Source organism: Erpetoichthys calabaricus, chromosome 11 (assembly GCF_900747795.2).
Source record: "Erpetoichthys calabaricus chromosome 11, fErpCal1.3, whole genome shotgun sequence".
Lineage (NCBI taxonomy): Eukaryota > Metazoa > Chordata > Cladistia > Polypteriformes > Polypteridae > Erpetoichthys > Erpetoichthys calabaricus.
In genome coordinates, this window is record NC_041404.2 from 126,351,345 (window position 1) to 126,375,062 (window position 23,718).

Genomic DNA, 23,718 nt, shown 5'->3' on the forward strand with positions numbered 1-23,718 from the left:
ACCTTACGCATCTCAAGCCGTACTGCACTCCATTTCTCCAGACTTTAAGTAATGAAGGTCCTCCCATTTAATTTCAGATTCGGTGGTATTACCGCGCTCTGCTACGATCAGTTCTAGAACTGCAGTTCATTTCAAGTTATCGAATTTCTCTAGACCGACAGTTTCATAAAAAAAATAAGTCAAATCCCGTTATCATCTCGCCTTTGCCGATGTCGTAATAGACTGTAATTACCAGTCTCGCACTTATAACTGCGAGCCAACAGCACGACTGGCAGTCCTGAGACTGGACGGCATTCCGCGCCACCCTTAAGAGCGTAGCGCTCTCCTCTGCTTGAAAGCAATCAAGGCTGAGCCGAAGTCGGATTATGTGACTTGTCGAGCTGCCCCGCTCACGCTCATCTGGAAGGGGAAGTCATGCTACCTATGACACATGCGACCATGACCAGACTCGCTTTCTGCTTGCTACTGTTCTTGGGTGAGCACTGCACTTTTAAACAACATTTTTAGGAGTATTCAATGAATTCGCTCACACCTGTCTGATGGAAAATGACGAGATACTTTTTTTCCATTTCGCGTTGCCGCCGCCGGGAGACGGGGAGGGTCGTCTGGTTGTCAAAGTGGGAGCAGGGGCTGCGAATAAGTGAATGAAAAATCCGAAAAAGTATCAGGTAAAATTCAGAGTTTATTTGAATGTCGCCTAACACTGTCAAAATTATTGAAGTCAAACAGCCGGTGAAAGTCTTTGTGAAATTCGGAATGATTGTGTGTGTTAATCTCAGGTTTACCTCTTTTGAAAAATCAGACGTGTGGGAAAGGCTGACTGAGTTCGTATCAACTGTAAGAATACGGGGATTGTCAGGAATGTTAGGAATGAGTGGACGTAATTTGAAATGCAAGTCCATTCGGATTGAATCATAAAATTTTTACCCAAACGTATCTGAATGGTCATTAACAATAAGAAATAAAATTAAGTTATTTTCGCTCGAAAGAAATAGAAATGTTGGAAATTGACCCAAGTAATAACAAGTTCAGTTTTTATATAATAAAATACGATCAGTCGATCAGTCGAATATTTGAATGCAATCTGAACAGTCTTTTTTTCAGTTTCACTGCAAAAAATATGAGTGAAAAAAGCGCACTTCTGCATTTGCGTTTTTTTATCTCAAGTTCGATAATTATTTGCAGGATTTAAGCAGAGAAAGATGTTAGATTCCGCATACAGACATTCAGTTCATGTTGTGGCTAATATGTTGTAATTAACTTATTGATTTAGGTTATGGTTGATATAACATTTTCGCTTATTAAATTAAAAGGGGGAGAAATAGTGTCTCGTGATTCCACCAATTTGAGTCCGAATCTCAGGCCTGAAACTTCTCCGTGTGGCATCTGCACGTTCTCCCCGTGTGTACGTGAGTTTACGCCTCCTATTCCAGTTTGTCTTCCACATATTCGTGGAATGGTCTGGTAGATTGATTGCCGATTTAACTCACTGAGAGTCAGTGGACCCTGGAGGCCCAGTTTTACCGGAGCTGAACACCCGGCGTGAAACCGAATTGGATTTAGCAGGTTTGAGAATGGTATGCCGTTTTATAATGTGAGAATATGATGGAAGCCGTTTGAATTCCCCATTATTTGTTTACTCTGAACAATCTAATTTAGGATCGTGAAGAGCCAGACGCACATACCCGCATCCTTTTCTCAGTCTGCTGCACACTTTGGGCGGAATGCTGGTGGAAACAAATGTAGGACTAACAGGCATCATATCCGATAATCATCTCAATTTTGAAAAGGCCTGACACCATCCAGACAGGAATTCTGCGGTCGGGTTGGCTCACTCGCCCACGACAAGCCAATTAAACTAAATGATTGTTTTTGGCCTGAAAGCCCTGGAGGAAACCCGAATGAACACGAGAACGTACCAAACTAAATAAAAGACACCACCACATCCGAGGGACGAATCGGGAAACAAATCTCGTGCTGCATTATGTTTTTGAATTTGTTTATTTGGTTTGAAATATATGGGTTTCGTTTGCAGTTTTTGCCATTGAGATTAAAGATCTCTTTGTGGTGTGTGCATGGTCCAAGGCAGATCAATAAGCAAATGCTTTTTCTGCATTTACGCTGTTGAATGCTTTAAATTTAGGGGGTAAGGACCTTTTCCCAATAGCACAGGTACATACATTTAGAAACAACCCGATCCGTGCTTAATTATTGAAATCTGCTGTTTTTGTGTCCGCCAGCGCGCTAAATCTTTCATTCGTCGATGTGCACCATAACCGCATTATACGTATAACTGCTGACGGCTAATTTTATTCCTGTAATCTGTAATTAGCCGCACGCATAATCCTGCTGCGCACTTGTCTTTCATGTTAAAACGGCTCCTTCTCCGAGGCCTGCTGAATGAAAGCGCCGCCGAGCAGCACCTGGGGGGGTTCAAGGCTTGGAGCGCAGTTTGGTGCCTGCCACCTGCACCGAATGTGTCGTTGCCCGAGATTCTGCGCTGCTTTTGGGGAAGCCGTGCATCGGGTGAAGGAAAAGTGAAGCAGGGAGGCCGTTTAGCCTCGTCTTTCCTTGTTTTCCACGTATTAAGAACTCTTCAGAGATGCGATCGCATATTCACCCATTTTGAAAACCTGCCTAATCCATTTCTGTGGTCGCGAGGACTGGCCTCCATTCATAAACGACATGAAGGCATAGAACTTTTAAAGATGCCAGGGTAGTTCTTCAAACCGATGCCTTTGAGCAGGGGGTCCTTTTGCTCCAAACCAATTGCTTAATAAGAAGCACTTATTGCTCAAGTGACATTTCTGCTTCACTTTAGTGGTTGCCCTCGTTAAGATTTTGAACCCTTAACGCTTATTCTAGTCCTAAACAGCAGTATTCTCGGTTTTTAATTGCTCCTAATTAGTAATAACATGCAAATGACAAAGAGACCAGCATTTCTCCATTTAGCTTGTTACCATTTACACCTGTGTGTATTTATCAGGCACTATTGCTGTGAAACTGCTCTGCTACGGGTAACCAATGATTTGCTTATGGGAGAAGACTCTGGACAAACCAGCATATTAATTCAGTTAGACCTCAGTGCAGCATTTGACACTGTCGGACATGACGTTCTACTGTCCAGAATGGAGAACATGCTGGGTATCTCAGGACTTGAACCACTGGAGGGCAGTGCCAATCTGACTGATAGGCAAGAGTTTGTTAGTCTTGGCAACAGCAGATCCAGCTCAGCGCCAGTCACACAAGAAGTTCCTCAGGGCTCTGTCCTCAGCCCTCTTCTCTTCTGTATTTATATGCTTCCCCTTGGCCATAGTATACGTAGCTATGGACTGGGTTATCATTTTTATGCAGATGATACTCAAATTTAACTTGACTCTGGCGCCGCCGCGAGTGGCAGCCTTTCCAGCAGCTTAGTGTATGACTTAATCTTTCTACCTTTTTCTCTATTTCACTTATCACTCCTACCACTTTGTTTTATGTGGAATCATTCCCTGTACACTGTTTACTAGTTTTTACTACTTATGTGAATTTCCCCTTGGGATTAATAAAGTATCTATCTATCTAACTTTATTTCAATGTTAAAAGTGGAACTTCATCAGAGCTTTCTCAGCTCACAACTTGCCTCAGGGAAATTAATACCTGGATGGAGCAGAACTCTTTAAAATTAAATTGCAACAAAACTGAACTCCTGCAAATTGGGACTAAAATGAAACTTAATAAAATGAGCTCCTTCCCAGTCCATCTTGGCGGTGATCTCATCAGACCTGCCTCTACTGCAAAGAATCTTGGTGTCATTTTTGATTCCCCCCTTTCTTATTCCACCCACATAAATCACATTGAGAAACTTTCTTACTTTCACCTCCGTAACATATCCCGTGTTTGCTCCTTCCTCTCCTTTTCTAATGCCGAGAAACTTGTCCATGCTTTTATCACATCCCGCATCGATTATTGTAACTCGCTGCTGGCAGGTGCCCCTTCTAATCTTATATCACAGCTCCAGTTGATTCAGAACTCTGCTGCAAGAGTCCTTACATGGACCAGCAGCAGCGAGCACATCACACCCGTCCTGCTCCGTCTTCACTGGCGTGCTTGTGTCTTACAGAATCAAATATAAAATCCTACTAATAACCTACAAAGCCTTAAATAACCTCGCGCCAAACAACATCAGTGACCTTCTCCATCACTATGTGCCTGTCCGCCCACTAAGGTCCTCTGACTCTGGCAATCTTGTTGTGCCCCACACTAATCTACACTCCATGGGTGACTGGGCCTTCAGCTGTATAGCGCCCAGACTCTGGAATGACCCACCAAAATTAATCAGGTCAGCTGACTCCATGAATTCTTTTAAAAAAACAACTCAAAACTCATCTGTTCAGGAAGGCTTTTAGGTCTGCTTGACTTTATTACCCTTCTCTCAGTTTACCTCTATGTCAAGATGCTCATGTAACCTGTGTGTGTGTGTGCTAGACCATCAATTACTGTATATTGTCTGTTAGGCTTTTTCTCTGACTTTACGGTCTTAATCTTATTTATTTATCTGGTTTGTAAAATGCTATATACTGTATACCCTGCCATTCTATCTTAAACTCTGTGAAATGCCTTGAGCATGGGAAAGGCACTATATAAATAAAATGTATTATTATTATTATTATTATTATTGGGTTTAATTAAATATTTGGAAGGAAAGTGAAGAGAAAAAAGTGAAGGACTGAGAATTACTCATCCATTTTAGCCTTCAAATCATTTGGATGATATCCTTAGAAAGAGGAAGAAAATCTAGGATATGAGAATGACCTGACATAGCAGAGTTAAAGCACTAACAAGCCATGAAATTAAATTATTGGCAAGAATTGCTTTCTAATTAAGCAACTGGGTTAGAACAAAAACCTGCAACCACTGCGGCCCTCCAGGACTGTGATTGAAGACCCCTGCCTTAGAGAAACCATTTTTGGTTTCCAAAAGAACCATCCACGTGGAAGTTCCAGAAAGAAACTTTATTTATTTAGATCCTTAACAGGCTCCATAAATAGCCATGAACAGATGATAACAGATTTGTGAAATACCAGAGGGTTCCTGCTATTTAAAGGACTGTTGTTGCATCACACAAGCTACATGTGTTTTCTTGATCTGTCAGTATTCTGCTAGGTTGCCTACTATAAATTAAAGATTTCCATTGTGTCCACATATTACAAACCTTCTCAAAACCCAAAGAACCAATTTCATATACAAAAAACCATACCTGTAATCAAGCAATGGCTGTATGAGACACCACATTATCAAGTGAAGTGCCATTATTTTGAAGAGTGCACTCTGTAAGGGATGCCCGTGCATTTCACACCTACACTGACTCATGACAGTCTAATTTATAACGCTTATTTTGTGTGAAACCAAATATATACAAAAGTGTGTTTTATACAGTTGAATGTAGAATTGGCAGGTTAAGATGGAAGATTTTTCATGCCACAATTAAATGCAATCCGTCTTAACAACATTGACATTTATGCATATGCATGCAGTGTAGTTTTCACCCAGTTCCGAAACTTGTCCAAGTCTTTTTTTCTGCAGTTTCTCCAATTTTAGTGTCCTCTGCAAATTTCACAAGTTTACTAACCACACCAGAATCAATATACAGTAATCATTAATAGAAATGAGAAAAAGTAACTGTCCCTGGACAGACCCTGAGGGACTCCACTGATGAGGTCTGCGGTGGATGAGTTATCGCAGTGATAATGCTAAAGGGTCTAAAGAGGACAGGAAAAACAAAGAGCAATTTTTGTAAAGCATCTTGAATCATTTTGGGGGCCCCAGTGGCCTGCAGGTCTGTGGGCTGCAGCCTAGGTTAGCTCATGCAGAAGTTCGGCGATCGGCACAAGGCAGAAAACATCCCAAAGTAGGGCACTTGATTGACAAGGTAACTCGTTAGTCTGTATTTTATATTTGACTATTTGTTATTTCACCTTGTCTGGAAAAAAAGATGGAAAGGATGCATTAGGTTATATGGCAGCTCTAAGTAGGCCTAATATGAGCGTGGGCAGTTTCTTGCATCTGGTACTGCCCTGATACCCACAACCCTGACCTAAACAGACAGATTCAAAGATGGCTGTGTCGAGGTGGCCACCACTTCATTGAGCCTGTCTGACTTTTCCATGTAACTAACTGTTTCTTCAATGGCAGCATCATTTGTGTAGGCTCAGTGGTCCAAGCGTGTGTGAAATGCAGAGGGAGAAAGAGTAAGGCTAAAGAATTTGGTGGAGTTTAACACATTGAGCACCATTTGTGCTGCTATGATACTAATGGCAATGCAAGGGTGTGGGTTACCTATATACCAGAACTCAGTTCTGTGGTTGAGCAACAGTGTTTTCCAGTTGATCAGTATCACAAAAAACAAATTATATCCGATCTGATTCAAAGTTGTATAACAATAAAATTTTAAAAGGTGTATACTTTTTATAGGCACTGTTTATTTTTGTAGCAAGCTTATTGTTCTTTCCATTTTGAAGCCCACTTTATTCCAATTGGATTTGTCTCTACGTGCAGAGAGTGTTTCAGCAGCATTTCATCTCATGTGGGCCAGTACTTCATTGAAGATTGTTCCTCCGTCTACCCATCCATGATTTTTCTGAGCCCTTTCTGTCACAGGAGGCACATTCACATTATATAACCTCATTCAGTCATATCAGATCACTTTAGATTTGCCAGTTAACATGCAGCATGAAACCTGCATATTGGGAGAACATCTACAGTGCAGGCACACAAGCAGAATGGGCAGAGTCCAGGTATTAAACTTTAAAGATTTTGTGTACATTTTGGTGGGTGGGGGTGAGAACATCAGTCATGACTTTGGCCATTTAGATGCACTGGGTCCCTTTAAAGGGTTTTCTATAGAATATTTTGGGAGTTTTAATATAAACTGGATTGGCAGATGGATATGGTAAAAGGGTAGTGCTTTGAAGAAGAGGGTGGAAGCGCCGTGTCTGGTTTTGGAGTGCCAAGGAGTAAGGTGGAACTGGTTGGCAACAAGGAGTTGCAGGTTCAAGCAGCAGAAGAGTGAAGTCTACCTTTATATCTTGCAGCAAAGTTAGTCAAGGTCGAAAGATCTACTAGCAGGATCAAACTGTTCACTTGATCTCAGGACTATTGAGTTTAGTTGCATTTCTCCAAATTTATGCACCATCATTGACACCTTATTCCTTTTTCCTTGGACTGGCTTTTGGTCCATGGAGTATGGACTCACAATTGTGTTCAGTTTTCTAAGTTAATTTTCATGTATTTCTACGTGGTTGTGTGTAGAGGGTAAAGTGACATGGAACAAACTGTATTAAGAGTGTTTATTGTGGATGAGTGGAATTTGAAAATTTTCATAGGGGGGTTTGACTTTGGTTTTCTGAACCTGATTCAAATAAAATAAATCATAGTTTGCCTTAGCAATGAAAATTATAGAGCTTTCCTCTATACCTCATACCCACCATTGTAAAATGCCAGAGCGGGCAAGATATACTTTTAAATTTACAGAAAGCACTGAACTTTATAACAATTTTGGGTGGCAACTGAATATATACCATGTTTGTGACTAAATAATCTCGACTTGAAAAAATGCTAAACTTATTCCTTTAAAATTCAAGAGTAGAAAACTTACGTTGAATTGGCTTCTCTCTCTCTCTTCAAGCTCAGTATGTCTTTCTTACTTTCATCCCCCCTGCTTACTCTTCTGGTCAGTTCTGTAGGCATGAGACAGCAGCAAACACACTTAACCCTTTATTACTCTTGTTCTAGCCACTTCAGTCAGTTCTCACTGGGATGTTTTAAGCACATCTCTATCATCCCACCACCATCCTTAGACCTCTGTAGGACGATACCTGGAGTCCTCAGCCATTCCTGCTTCATCAAGTACTCAACAGGAGCCACTCACTCCTGTAGCGCCATTCCTCTCACTTCCTGCGGGGCCTCTTGACCATGCTGCCTCCTTTCTGCCATGCTTTCTCAATCAAATTGATCTTTTCCCTTCTTTGTTTCCTTTCTTCCTCTATGTTCTACTTGGACATTTTATACTTTGTGGGTGTGTGTGTGTGTTTTCCTGATTGATACGTGGAGAGTCAATGAGGAACTTGCACTTGCATGTAAACAAGCAATCAACCAAATCTCCCCATTGAACACACTGCGGCTGCATGGCTTTCCACTGACACTAAATCACACCCACAAAGCCCGAGCAGCACTGTATTTATAAAAAATAAATAAATAAATAACGCACTGCCACAAACTGTATTAAGAGTGTTTATTATGGATGATTGGAATTTGAAAGGTTTCATAGGGGGGTTTGACTTTGTTTTTCTGAACCTGATTCAAATAAAATAAATCATAGGTTGCCTTAACAATGGAAATTATGTGAATTTGGAGTCGCGTGGGAACATATACCATGTTAGGGTGACAAAATGGTTCAGTTGAACATTGAACTCCCTTATGTCAATTCTCCTTGTGATTTTATGCTTTCTGTAAGCTTTCCATTTTTTAGCTGTGACTACCATAAGAATATTCAGCACTGCTGGTAGAGTCAATGCTGTAGCTGGGATTGACCTTTTAATTTTCTTTGTTGTTTCATGTATTTGTTTTTATTTTCTTTATGCTGTAGTGGACCAGGTCAACTTACAAGAGTCTTCCCATAGCATTAAGAAGCGAGGCCTTCTGGAGCTGGCAGGTGTAATCAAGTGCAGCACTGGACGCACTGCCATTGCCTACCTGATGTACGGCTGCTACTGCGGACTGGGAGGACAGGGCTGGCCGAGAGACAAAGCAGACTGGTAGGTCCAATCTTTTTGTTCACTTTCTTGGAATATTCTCCTTAAGTTTGGAAGCCTGCTTTCCTGATATGGGAGAAAAAGAGTGTTTTATTCTGATAACAAGACTTTTAAGGTTACTACAGCTGTTAAATAAAACACAATTAATATGTGTATAATACTCTTCACCAACTGTAGGCCCAGGGCACTTGTACATATTTACAGTTCTGATAAAATATCAATAAATTACTAAACAAACAGTAAAAGATGACTGTATCCAAATATTTAATGGTAGGTGATTAGTAGAGGGATTACAACTTACAGAAGGAAAACTCAGATAGGCAAAAATAAGATGCATGCCCTGCTCATGAAACTCAAAACAGGCTTTACTTCAAAAAGTAGGCCTCAAAGCTTATAAGAGGCCTATAAAGCCTATTAATTTATAAGTGAGAGAGGACCCATGAAACACCTATGCCAAAAATGACAAAAAATAATTTTTAAAATAATAATGTTTATTATCAGATAATGAAAAAGTAAATTTGCAAAGCAATCAAAAACTAATGCTAAAAGCCAGAAGCAAAAGAAAGAACAAGGGAAATTTTAAAAATCTATGATACAAAAACCATACTGAACAACAGAAGATGGTAGCCAGCAAATGTCTCAGCCCTGAACAAGTCCCCTTCAGGCTTTAGGCCAAGGGCAGTTCCTTGACAGTACCTTTTCCTGTTGTGTAGTAATCGACTTAGTAACTTAATTGTCCTTGAGTTACTGAAGAGAAGAGCTGTGGACAGTACCAGTGCTAGCTTATTTTGCCCCCTAGACCAAGCTTATTAGTGTGCCAACCGAATGTTCAGTAGCTAATCTGTGCGCCCTAGACATTTGCCTAATTTGGCTGAATGGTGGTGCCGGCACTGGCTGTGGAGTCAGTACACAAAACCTTCAATTCTAATTCTGACTTTTCAATTTATAATTAGACTAAAATACTTATTACATTGTTTCACTTACAAGATACAAGGCATTTTATCACTACCAACGTGAATTATCAACCAACTTTTTAGCACGCTAAACTGTTAAAGTTTAAGTTTAATGGCTGTAGCGATGACAATGCAGTTATTGCTTTTTTATATTATTAGTTAAATAAGTTACAACCATTGCATAGCATTAAACATAACATAAAACTTACAAGATAAAAAAGAGGCTATATTGTTATCAAAACGCTAGAAACAAAACTAGTTTATTCGAATTAGTGTATGTCAAATTGGAAATTTTAACACATTATATTACAATTTACATTTAGTCAGAGTCAGTACATTTTTACTAACTCTGAATCCGATTCCAGTATCCTGATATTTGCTTACGACTCCATGACTCCTACTCCTCAGCCTTGCTCATGGGTGTGACAAAACCCAAATGGAAGCAGGAAAGAAAGAAAGACAGAGAGAGACAGGTCAGAAGAAAAAATAAAAAATTAATGCAAATCCTAACAGGTCAAATAGTGTAGTCAGCAATGTAGAACTGTTTCTATATTATACATAGGTGAATGACCTTTTGTTATAATACACATTATTTTTGCGTACTTTATTTGGTTTTGCCTATTATTTATGCATTGTAAATGACTGGTCAAATGACCACAGATTGTCATGGCAATGACATCACCAGATGCTCCAGCAGAAATGTGGCAACGGCAGAATTAGAACGTATCCTTCAGTTGGAAAAAACGTAACTCATTAGTGGTAATTTCCTCCCAGGGAAACAAAAGGTACTGCGGGAGCGTGAAAAATGATCGAGGTCTGGCTCCATTCGTCTTGACAGACTCCATTGAGGGGATGCAGAATGGGTGTCAGGAGAAAGTGACTACAACTTTCAGCATCTCTGGAAAGACCCGCTTGGTGTGATTGCCGCAGGAGAGTGGTTTTCTGAGGGGGTCTTAAGTATTTATTGTGGTTTTCATCCTGCATGTGAGCACTGTTTAATTATGGGATTATTTATTGATTTATTTATTGGGATTATTTTCAGCACTTTATTTATTGTTTGGAGAGTACAGAGTCAATAAAAAACCCTTTGAATTTTTGCACCAAACTCTGCAGTGTATGTTTCCTCATTGTACTGTAAAAATGGTTGACATTTTCAGGTTCAAGATGAATGGCAGCCACGGCTAACCCAGGCTGTCACACTCCCCTCAATCTCTTCCTCTACCCCAACAGAGGTTATTATTATTTGATACAGTCCTGCACCAAAAATAAATTCTGACAGGAGAAGCTGTAAGCATCAAAGGTAACCTACAAAACTGGATCTCTAGTTGGTTAACCAGCAGGAGACAAAGAGAACAGATGAGAGGAGAGTGCTCCACATGAAGTGCGGTCATCAGAGGAGTCCCTCAGGGGTCTCTCCTTGGACCATTACTTTTCCTGATTCATATTAATGACATTGATTCTGGTATAGTTAGTAAATTTGTCTAATTCACAGATGACACGGAAATTTGGAGGGATAGCAGACACTGAGGAGGCAGCAAAAACAATTCAAAAAGACCTGGGGCCTCATGCATAATGCTGTGCGTAGAATTCGCACTATAACATGACGTAAGCACAAAAGCCGAAACGTGCTTACGCACAGAAAAATCCAGAATCAGGAATCTGTGCGTTCGCCAACTTCCGCGTTCTTCCGCAACATAAATCCCACTCAGCGTGGAAATAAACGCACGTGCACACGCTTGCTGTCCCGCCCCAACTCCTCCCAGAATTACGCCTCTTTGAAAATGCAAATCAATATAAATAGCCCTTAAGCTCAGCGTTTTGTGAAAAGGCAATGGCAAAAGTACGATGTAAAATAGAAGAATTTCAGCGAATACCAAATGGAGGCAAAGAAAAACATACTATTTGTTGGTTTAAACAGTGATATAAGCAACAAAAGGAAGTTGATCGAGTGACATAGCGTGTCGGAGAAACTTGAAAGCTCAAGTTCACAAAGTCGCACAGTGCCCGAAATAAAAAAGTTGTCACATATCAAAGTCAGCGTGAAAAGGCAACTCGTAGCCCAACGTCTGAGTGTCATATGAAAGCTTATTAGGGTACAATGAAAAAAAAGCACACACTGTGAAAAAAGCACGAAATGTCAACTTTAATCTCAAAATTTCCACTTTAATCACGTAGTTTATTTTGTCATTAAAGTAGAACATCATAAACTTCATCTTAAAATCGTTTAATTTACTAGTTTCTCAAAACCCATTGTACCTAAAGTAGCACGTTAAATGCTTTGTTTTGTATTTGATCTTATATGTGCTCTATGTGCCTGAATCACTACGTGCTCTTCCTCCGACAGGACACAGAATTCATTACATTCGTAATATTACAGCTCTCTGAATAATTGAAATACTGAGAAGTATACGTGATATCATTTTCATGATGATATGAGTTAAAAGCATGTTATTAAACATGGGAACACGGTGGCGCAGTGATTGTTCATGTTTTACAGCAAGATGCTTGCTGCACCGTGCGCAACCTTCGATGAAATGCTTTATTACAGAAGTACTGTCTTTTTCAAACGTACTAACCCCCAATTCCTGTCCTTACTTTTCTTTCTCCAAATACCCAATCGCCACACAATCAGCTATGTAATAGACGTTAAGCCATCTGTAAGCTTAGAACGCCGATTCTTCAAAACTTTTAAGGAACATCGAAATATCTTCGTAATGTTTAATTATTCTATCCATGTATCCTTCCAGTGTCGCGCCAGCCACAACATGAAAACAGCGCGAGGCAGGAACAAACCGTGAACGAAGCTCAAGCTCGCTAGCGCTGCAGCACCATGTAGTTAAAAGTTTTATCTGTATAATATAATCAACATATTTTGCTGCATTTCATCTTAAAAATGATATCGTCATTATATGTAAATACGCGCTTTATAAAGTGGCTCAGGTTGTGCAATATTATAACTGTATCATAAGTACAATTACCTCACGGTAACTTGCAAGTACAAACAGTTCTACAAGGAGCACTTGAGCCGCCGTCGTGGATGTAGATCTAAGAAAGGGTAACCACACAGGAACAGAAGCACTGCTTTGACGCTGGGTGCCGCTAGTCTGCAAAACCTAATGGAGAACTTGCGTACGACAGGGTATGAGGTACCGTGGAGAAGTGCGTGGCTTTACACCAAGTGTAGGTTTTATACATCGTGATTTGAACGTGGAAACATTTCTGTGCGTACGCACCGTTTATACATGAGGCCCCTGGAGAATGCAGTTTAATGTACAGTAGAAAAGTGCAAAGTACTACACATGGGCAAAAGGAACATCAGTTATAAAATACAGATGGGAGACACTGTCATGCAGGAAGCAACCTGCGAAAGAGATTTAAAAAGGCAAATAAAAAGTGAGGTTATATCATAAAAACTCTTAAATTTAAATCAAGGGACGCTATGCTCAAACCATATAATGTAATAATAAGTCCACATCTGGAGTATTGTGTGCAGTTCTGGTCACCACAGTACAAGAAAGACATAGCAGCACTTGAAGCTGTGCAGAGGAGAGCAACAAAGTGCACCCCAGGACTTAAGGACTTGTCCTGCTCCGACACACTTGGAAAATTAAACCTGTTTAGTTTCAAGCAGAGGGATTCTAATGCAGTGATTTACAATCCTCAAAGGCATTGATCAAGTAGATCCAGCAGCATTCTTTCATCTTAAGAGTGAATCAAAAATCAAGGGGAAGTGCTTTAAAACTGAAGCAAGGAAGCACTTCTTTACACAAAGAGTTGTGGGACTCTGGAACAAACTAGCGAGACATGGACTTGAAGCAGGAACCTTGATGAACTTTGAGAAAAAGATGAAATATTGGGACAGCTTACCTATTAGCTAAACAAACAGGCTTGATGGACAGAATGGTCTCCTCTCTAGTCTTACAAATAGGAAACCATCTGATTTTTTTCCCATTCTCTGTTCAGTCTCACTCTTGTTAAGGTGAGGATTAATGGGTCTTCCAGCCCTAACATTGCATTTATGGTGCAGAGGCTGCATGGTCCACTCTCCTTCTCAATCTTCTTGCCCATTGGGCTTAATGTTTGGATCATGCTACCCTCTCACATACAGTATATAGGTAAGTTATTTGAGGCTTATTTTTTTCTTTTTACTTTTCCTTTATTGTCAGTGTGGGCTTTATTATTGGACATATACAGTATTACTGTGAATCTTGTATCTTTTCTTACTCAAATATTTATTGGGTAAATGTTGATTTTGTTGAATATGAAAACAGTATACAGTAGGTAAGTAATTTAACTGCAGGACATTGGAAGAAATTTGGAATTACATAGCATGTTCCCATGGAACCAGAAGAGCCATTCCTTGGATCTGTTATGACTTTTGATATGTCTAATACCTCGAGTATTATTTTGGAGTCTTTAAAATTTTGGGATGGATATTCAAATTCTGAATTCAGTGGAATGGCGAGGATGCAAGGAGTAGAGTAGGCGAAGGTGGATGAGTTTAAATACTTGGGATCAACAGTACAGAGTAATGGGGATTGTGGAAGAGAGGTGAAGAAGAGAGTGCAGGCATGGAATGGGTGGAGAAGAGTGTCAGGAGTGATTTGTGACAGACGGGTATCAGCAAGAGTGAAAGGGAAGTTCTACAGGAGGGTAGTGAGACCAGCTTTGTTATATGGGTTGGAGACGGTGGCACTGACCAGAAAGCAGGAGACAGAGCTGGAGGTAGCAAAGTTGAAGATGTTAAGATTTGCACTGGGTGTGACGAGGATGGATAGGGTTAGAAATGAGGACATTAGAGGGTCAGCTCAAGTTGAATGGTTGGGAGACAAAGTCAGAGAGGTGAGAGGTGTGCAGGGGAGAGATGCTGGGTATATTGGGAAAAGGATGCTAGGGATAGAGCTGCCAGGGAAGAGGAAAAGAGGAAGGCCTAAGAGAAGGTTTATGGATGTGGTGAGAGAGGACATGCAGGTGATGGGTGTAACAGAACAAGATGCAGAGGACAGAAAGATATGGAAGAAGATGATCCGCTGTGGCAACCGCTAACAAGAGCAGCCGAAAGAAGAATATTCAAATTCTGAATTCAACAATTCTTCTGTACAGGTCTGATCCATTTACCCAGGAAGATCTTAAGTGTTTTGTTACCAGAGAGCTAGCAGATTATACTCTACACAAATTTTAAGTGCTTTCACTTTTTTTTTTATGTCCCGGAAATAGCACTGTGTAGGCCCTGTGGGCATACTAATTACTGGTGTTTCTACTTTGGGTTTCTGTAAAGCTTGACTTCTGTGCTTCAGCTGAAAGTTTTGCCAAACATGCAGATGGTGTTTGGTTTCTCAGTAGCATAAGGAAAGTTGCAGAGCAGAACCACAGAACAGAATGGTAGAATGTTTACTGTGCACCTCAGCATTTAAGCAAACAGTTTATTATTATTTATCATGGACAGTTTATTAGAAGCCCTTCAGGCTGGCCTGAATTCCTCAGCATATGGGCAGAATCGAAGGCATGTTTCAGCACCCATCCAAGTATCATTATTGGGGTGTAACTTTCATTAGAGGGAAATGCATTGTGGAGAACTTCCCATTCCTTAAAAACCTTGCATCCAGAAACTCCCCTGCTGAGGATTTTGGAAATAAAACAAGTGCAACTATTAAGATGAACAGGAAAAATAAGTGTTTCTTAATTCTGTTAATTTGTTTGGTTCAAGGAATGTGGTAATAGTCCGTGATCATATGGCTTTATGATTGATTTTCAACAAATGGGTAAGAATATATTTCAAGTTTTTAAATGCAGAGATAACTGGTAGAGATGTCTTTATAGGGGTTACAAGTCATTCAATTTCAGCAGATTGGAAGTTGTTATCTCCCTTCTTGCATTGCTTTCATTCCAATACCTTCTAATGATAAGCAGCCGAGTTATATTTTGGGAAATTGCAGACCACTGCAGTAAAGAGATTCATTTTTCCATAACCACCAGAAAATCATAGAGACCTCTTTGTATCCAGGGTATGTTTCGTAACCTTTGTGCGTATGGTGTGAGGTAGAGGATGGAAAACTGGAAATTTTACAAAAAACAAAATCTAATACAAAAGCTAAAATTCAAATTCCACAATATTTAAAATATAAGACTTCTAAGATTATTAAACTACACTGAAATAAAAAAGCAAAAGGGAGCAAAAGAACATGTAAACTTGTTGAAGAAGTGACTGACGGCTGTTTTAGTGGTCCCTGGATGCTGGGCAAAGACAAAACTAAAGTATCTATTTAACAATTTCTCAGCCTGTTCAGACTCAATAAGGTGCCAGCCAGGGCTGTCCTCTGTCTCCCTTACTTTTTGATATCTCACTTAAGCCCTTTGCTATAAGTCGGGATTTGATTACCCCTATTACTGCTAATGGTGTACTGACTCTGGTAGCAGCAGTACTTAATAAAACCATGATACATCTTATAATTCCATTAACAGGCAAAGGTTAAAATACAGCAAAAACCATAATCTACTAAACAAACTCGATATGAAATCAAAATTGCAATTAAAACAATGCATTAGAGGCATTGAAACCAAAACAATTTCACATAACCAGAGCCAAAATATAAGACAAAAGTTATGATCACTTGACAAAAGAATTTGTTGCCAGAAAACAGATTGAATTATTAAATACTAGCTGTGTAAGCTCATGCTGTAAAAAGCCTGGGGTCCTAGAAACTACTGAAATCATCAGAAAAAAAAAATTGAAATGTAGAGATGTCGGGTAATTAAAAGGTAACAACTCTGAGCATCTCTCTCCTAGGAGGATTTGTTTTGCTGACATGCTCACATTGCTTGTGCATTAGCGGCGGTAGGAAAAGTAAAAGGGATACTGTTTTGGCGATGTTAGCGGCTAAGCGACTTTGTCTTTCTTCTGAGGTTTCGTTTTGCTAAGCGAGTTTTCTGTTTCCTTGTAGGTGGAGCCCTTACTCCACCTCTCACTTCCGGGCCAAACACACACACACACACACACACACTTCCACACATAGATGTTTATATATAAGAAAATGTTTGTTTTTTTTAATTTAGACAACCAGTAGCTATACGATACTGACCTTTTTATATCAACCCCGTGATGTTATCCGCTGAACATTTTTAGGTTGACTTTATCTAACAAACATCATGGAAACTATCAAGACAAAGGTTCCAAAATGCTGTATGACATTGTGGAAGAACACATTTCATTAGATATATTGTGAAAAACAGGTTGAAACAATAAATAAACTTAATCCCTGGATTGCTTGGCCTTTGGAAACCCTAAAAATGATGCTAAACATATTTTTAGGGACTAAAGAATAGCTGCAAAAAATTAAAAACAAGCCACATCATCATACATGGGTTGCTTTATAACATTTCTTTATATGCAGCTATTTTGCTTCTTTTTTTTTTTGCCACACTTGAAGTTATATGATTGGGCCTTCAACCTTTGACCTGTGTGGAGATGATTAAATCCCCGCTATAACCCACACTACTGGTTCACTGTCAAACTCTATACAGTATAGTCCCCCACTCTGTTCTTCCCTTCACTTCCTTCACATTAAAGTCACATCCCCCTATTTTAAGTCCCTTAGTCCTATATGATCTCCAGATTTGGCAGAGAGTTAAGAAACATCTTAGCATTTCTCAAGTTTGGCACGACCATACTCTCATCTTCCAGAACCTAGCTTTTTGTATTGGTGGCAAACCCATTTCTTTGTTATCTTTCTTCATTTTCCATCTTTAGCTTAGATCAGCTCTTAAATCACATGGGTTCCCAGTACCCTCTATGCTCCTTTGTTCCTCTTCCACTGTTGTTGTGGACAACTAATGTGCCCAACGATTATTGTGAGCAGATGAATAGGAGATGAAACAGGAGTCGAAAGATGTGGTAAGAAATGAGCTAAACTTCACTAAAGGGCAAAGACAAAATCAGTCAAAAAACAGAACAGTAATTAGAACCACCAAAAAATCTTTATTTTTAATACATTTGCAAAATTTCTACAATCCTGTTTCACATTGTCATTCTAAATGATTTTAGTTTTAGGCTATAACATATAACGTAATGGGTAAAAAATTAAAGGATCTGAATAGTACCGTAACATGGAAAGTATTTGTAATTTAATCTCACGCCGCTTTTTTGTGTTGCTCCTTCAGGTGTTGTCACAAACACGACTGCTGCTATGAACGTGCAGAGTTTGCAGGATGCCAACCCAAGACTGACAAGTACCGCTGGACTTGTGAAGAGAGAGTTGCAGACTGTGGTAAACTTTTTTTTTTTTTTGGTGGTTGGCTAAAAAACACACACAATATTAGTGGAAAAGTTGGGAGTAATGGAATACGAAACTGGCATGGAACAAAGGAATGTGACAAAAGAGCCTTTAAGAAAGTAGCCATAACAATGCCAAGTCATTTATTTATCTTTGGTCATAAGAATGGAGGGGCCCAATCAATGTTTTTTTTTTTTTTGTAATTACAAACCCTCTCAGACATATCAGCAAAAAACAAAATAAACAAACTCAACTCTCTGAATAACTTCCACTTCCTAAAATTGACTACCTGCTACAACCAACAAGCAAATTGGGATAATCAGTCGTTATTGAGCTGCTCAGGCCAACTACAGTACAAGAGCTGGTCACATGATTTAGTTAGTGTATAGGTACAAACCACTATTTCAATAAATTTCTGAAAGCCGACATAGATGAGTAATGCATCATGACCTGCCCTGCTCTAATAATGTGTTTGACATGCACTTAAGATAACAAGACAAAGATGCACAGATATTAACATGGCCATAAAGTCATGCTTTTTTTTTTCTACAGTACAGAACATTAAAGAGTTACTGTTTGCTAATGTGACTGCCTGGGTGGTCACCAACCACAGGAAAGAAAACACATTCCACAATCAGTCCATTTAATCAACACAAATATTTATTTGCAAGTTTTGAAAGTCGCCATCAAAATGAAAACACACTCACAGGTGCTTTCAAGGCGTCTTTCAGTCTATTAGCCAGTGTAAGTAGCAGTTATTTCCCTTCCTTGGCTTTCTCTTAATCTTTGTGTCCACATCAAACAAACTGCACACCCTTATATTGGCAAACTTTGTAATTTTTTTGATCTTCAGAAAAAAAACATCTGACGCAATTTGACTAATGGCACAGCTTTACAGTTTTGTATATTTATGTATAGTACACGAACGTAAAGGGGCGAGTTCTGCAGCTCCTCAGTTACCCCCAGACTCAATTCAAATCTCAGCCTTGTAAGTGTCTGTGTGCAGATTACACTTTCTCCCTATGTCTGTGTGCATTTTTTCCCAAATGGATGTGAAAATTCATAATTAGCCTGTAATGAGAAGTCAAGCAAAATGACACCTTTTATTGGCTAACTAAACAGATAACAATATGCAAGCTTTCGAGGTAACTCGGGCCCTTTTTCAAACAAAAAAAAAAAAAGGCTGTGTTCCCTGTGTTTACATAGACACTAGGACAAGTAACAACATTGGTAAATCTTTAACCGAGACATCTTAGATGTAAAACATCAATAGATATATAAAATTAATAGAATATTAGCCTGTATTAACTGGGGTATTCTTATGCACCAATGAGGCCAAAGCTCTCTATATTTCACTGTGCTCCATACAGTACATGTGACAGTAATGACCCTATAAATGTGTGATGGTTTTGTGTCAGAAGTTTTTTAGTTCTCCAAAAATGAATATAAATTACAATATGAAATATTATACTTAAGACTATATAATGCACTAGTGAGACCTCATCTGGAGTATTGGGTTCAATTCCTTCCACCCGCTACAAGAAAGACATAGCAGCACTTGAAGCTGTGTAGAGGAGAGCAACAAGTTGCAACCCAGGACTTATGGACATGGCCTACTCTAACAGATTTAGAAAATAAACCTGTGTAGTCTCAAGTAGAGGAGACTAAGTGAGGACCCACCCAATCCAGGGATTTAAAATCCTCAAAGGCACTGATAAAGTGGATCCAAAAGAATTCTAAATGATGAATTGCATATTTGGAAGACACCAGTAGAAGGGGAAATACATGTAGGGATAAAGCCAGGAAGAACCTCTTAACACAAAGTGTTATGGGACTCGGGAACAAACTAGTGAAACGTGGAGTTGAAGCTCAAAACTTGACAACCTTTAAGACGTGTCTGCAGAAGATAACTGGATCAGCCCAATGAACTGAATGGTCTCCTCTCGTTTGTCAAGTTTGTTATGTTCTTCTTAAAATGCCTCTCTAAATTAAAGGAGGAGCTTTTATAAGGAACTATACATACCCTACAAACTTAACCATAAATAGAAAATGTTTTCGATACAGTAATCCCTCACTTATCGCGGGAGATAGGTTCCAAGGCCGACCGCGATAACTGAATTTCCGCGAAGTAGGGACACCATATTTATTTAATTATTTAACGTGTATTTGGACGTTTTTAAACCTTCCCTGTATTGTTTTCATATTGCTAAGCAATATGAAATCGGTAGATAAGTTTACACTTACTGTATAGCGAAGTACACGTAGCAGCTTGTAGGCGGTCATGACATCGTCGACCTTGTTGCAAAGATTCCTAAAGCAGATTCCATCCAGACTACTGCCTTATCACGTCCACTTGCAACTCGTTTTGCGCCCTGGTTAAAGGACACTGCGGCCGTAGATCTTATATGCTTTTCCTCCTTTTTAAATAAAAAGAATCGTGGACTCATTGAAACTTTTACCTTTTCTGCAATCATTTGCATCTTCTGTTGGCGCTTGGACACGGCCCCTGAAGCAGTAGCACGTTAATGCTGAATGAGTGAGACTTCCTGGTTAATGCAACACTCCGTCGCTGAGCCAATCAGCAGCACACAGGAACTTAACTGCGTGCTCTGATTGGGTAGCTTCTCAGCCATCCGCCAATAGCATTTCTTGTATGAAATCAACTGGGCAAACCAACTGAGGAAGCAAGTACCAGAAGTAAAAAGACCCATTGTCCGCAGAAACCCGCGAAGCAGCGAAAAATCCGCGAAGTCGTGAATCCGCGAAAAGTGAACCGCGAAGTAGTGAGGGATTACTGTATTTCAATAAATCTTCTATTTAAAAAATGAAGAAATAACGAATCCATATTTTATGTTGTTTGGCAACTCAGGTGCCGCCACGAGTGGCAGCCTTTCCAGCAGCTCCGTGTACGACTTTATCTTTCTACCTTTTTATCTGTTTCATCTATTTAACTGATCACTCCTACCACTTTCTTTTATGTGGACTCGTTCCCTGGACACTTTTTACTACTTGAAGATGGATTTTTATACGCCGAGACTCGTCTATTCAGGTAGTCAACTTCAAGCACTGAGAACAAATGCCCGCGTCGATGTGGTTCCCTATTTACCTGACGAGGTAAGAAGGTGGTATCGTGGCAGCAGAGCCAGAGCTAAGCTAAAGGCAAGGTGGCTTGCAAGAAAGTGGCGTTACAAACCTTCGGTGCCTTCTGTGATCCTGGGAAATGTGAACTCACTACCAATTTTGTGAATTTCCCCCTGGGATTAATAAAGTATCTATCTATCTATCTATCTATCTATCTATCTATCTATCTTAATGGGCTTACAAATACAATGAAGTATAAAACAAAGAAGTGTTTGCTCAAATTAAGAGATGAAAACCGTATACATTTATCTATCAAGAACTACAAAAAAGTTTTTTTTTTTTTAGTTTATTTAATAATCTATATTAAATGCTGAAGGACTTTTATTTTTCTGTTTTTCTGTAGAATCTCTGAAGGACAAATGTGAGAAAATGCTTTGTAGATGTGACCGTGAAGCCGCAAAATGCCTGCGAAAAGCTCCATATATCCCTAAATATGCTGTATGGCCTGACTTTCTTTGTGGATTTGAGCACCCTATGTGTAATATTTATTAACTCAGGTGTTGTGTACACAGAATTAAGATTTTGGTATATTTAGATGACCTGCTGTTTGCTCTATTCTGATTGTTTTTGTACTATAATGCATTACAAAACTGAGTAAAACTACATTAAACTTCTTTTAAAGAAGTAATCCTCATGTGTGGACATCTTCTTTAAACTGTAAGAGCTACTTCTAAAAATGTGTCTGGAACTGAAAGAACACAATTTGTGTGGCATTAAATAAGCTTGAGAAAGTCATTTGATATGACCATAATAAAGATACAATGAAGTAAGAGGAGGAGACAAAATACTGTGGGGAGCCAATGTGTATGGGACCCTCTAATTCACCCTGTGGATCACCAGAGAACTGGAAAATCACATTTTTGGGAGGTCCCTGAAGAAGAAAAAAAACCACCCCATGCTATAGTGCTATAAATCAGTGTTTCTCAACTGCTGGGTCTGACCTGCAGGTTCCTGTTTTTTAGAATGGTAGTAGGTCACTATTCTGACAATCACACTCGATTCCCTTAAATTGGGAAAAGTGGGTCACGACGCCAAAAAAGTTGAGAGACACTGCTGTAAATCATTCATTAACTATGACTGTGTTTGCAAGAAAATACAGCATTTAAATCTGGGAATTTCTAGAAAGACAGCTGTAGCCTTGAATCGGAAATTAACAAATTGGATCAAACACAAATACCTGTACAGTGGAACCTCGGTTTGCGAGCATAATTCGTTCCGGAAATGTGCTCGTAGTCCAAAGCACTCGTATATCAAAGTGAATTTCCCCATAAGAAATAATGGAAACTCAGATGATTTGTTCCACAACCCAAAACTATTCATATAAAAATGATTAATACAAAATATAAAGTAAAAATACATAAAACAAATTAACCTGCACTTTACCTTTGAAAAGAATCATGGCTGGTGTGAGTGAGTTTTTAAACTCTTGTGGGATTGAACCCAACGGGACGACACACGGAACAGCGTCCCAAAGCAATTGCAGTCTCCCAGCGCTGTAGCAGTTCACCGTAAAAGTGAATCCGAAAAGATCACGGACATGCTATAAGCGCCTGCCATCGATGGGTGATACAAGGAACAAGGAACATTATAAATGCACAGGGCCCTGCCTGACTGCTGTGTCTGTTTCAAGCTGAATAAAGCTGGTGTTGCTGAAGTACTGAGACTCAGCTTTGTGTTTTAGTGTGCAAGACGGGGACTCGCACGTTACAGCACACACGCATGCACACGCACACGTGCACACACACACATATATATACACACACACACATATATACACACACACACACAGTGACAATGCTAATGCTGCAGTAAACAGTATACGCTCGTACAGATGTTTACTATGAGTGAAGCACGCCGACTCACACGGAGGAGACGATTGCCCACAATCCCGCAGCGAGAGAGAGAACCATCAGCTCAGTTGTGATCACATGACGCTCAGCAGACAAACAGTATACATACTACTCGTACTGCAAGACCCCGCTCGTTTATCAAGTCAAAATTTATTAAATATTTTTGCTCGTCTTGCAATACACTCGTAAACCAAGTTACTCGCAAACCGAGGTTCCACTGTACCTGGTTGAGGCACCACCTTGATGAAGATGAAAGGTGTGAAGGCGATTAACAATACTGGGATACTCCTCTTTTTCACATTAGGAACAAATTATATGTTGTTCCTAGTTTGTATTTGTTTCCCTTGGCCTACAAAAATTTCAGAGTGAAGTTTTCTGGTGTTGCAATTTTCATTTGCTTAATACTCAAGTCCGTACTTGGGATGAACCAGTGGCTGTGCTACCAAGAAGACTTCTGCTGATGTAATGATATGATATAACTGATCTGCTTAAGTATTGTGTTGGTTAGGATGCATTTCAGAGCTCCAAACCTCAGACACAACTGCACAGACAGCAGTCCCGGGTTCAAAAGACCAATTTATTCATAATACCTATAGTTTCTCTCCCACAATAAACAATTCTTTCTCTTTGTCCTTCCTCCACTACTTCCATGTCTACCTCCTCCCATCTTCAGCTTTCACATTGAGGTGAGGTAGCTCTTTTTATGCTA

General features: G+C 39.6%; 1 protein-coding gene across 1 annotated transcript; it reads left to right on the forward strand.

The window, feature by feature from the left end:
• Nucleotides 1-287: 287 nt before the first annotated feature.
• On the forward strand, nucleotides 288-21,744 carry pla2g10 (phospholipase A2 group X). The gene is made up of 4 exons (XM_028812576.2): nucleotides 288-475; nucleotides 8,630-8,798; nucleotides 17,906-18,012; nucleotides 21,503-21,744. The coding sequence occupies exons 1-4, from the start codon at nucleotides 415-417 to the stop codon at nucleotides 21,649-21,651; spliced, it is 486 nt and encodes a 161-aa protein (XP_028668409.1). The 5' UTR covers nucleotides 288-414; the 3' UTR covers nucleotides 21,652-21,744.
• Nucleotides 21,745-23,718: the final 1,974 nt, after the last annotated feature.

Coding starts and splice junctions, on each gene's coding strand:
- pla2g10 (XM_028812576.2), top strand. CDS start 415: ATGCTACCTATGACACATGCGACCATGACCAGACTCGCTTTCTGCTTG. Junction 476..8,629: donor CTGCTTGCTACTGTTCTTGG/GTGAGCACTGCA, acceptor TTTATGCTGTAG/TGGACCAGGTCAACTTACAA. Junction 8,799..17,905: donor CCGAGAGACAAAGCAGACTG/GTAGGTCCAATC, acceptor TTGCTCCTTCAG/GTGTTGTCACAAACACGACT.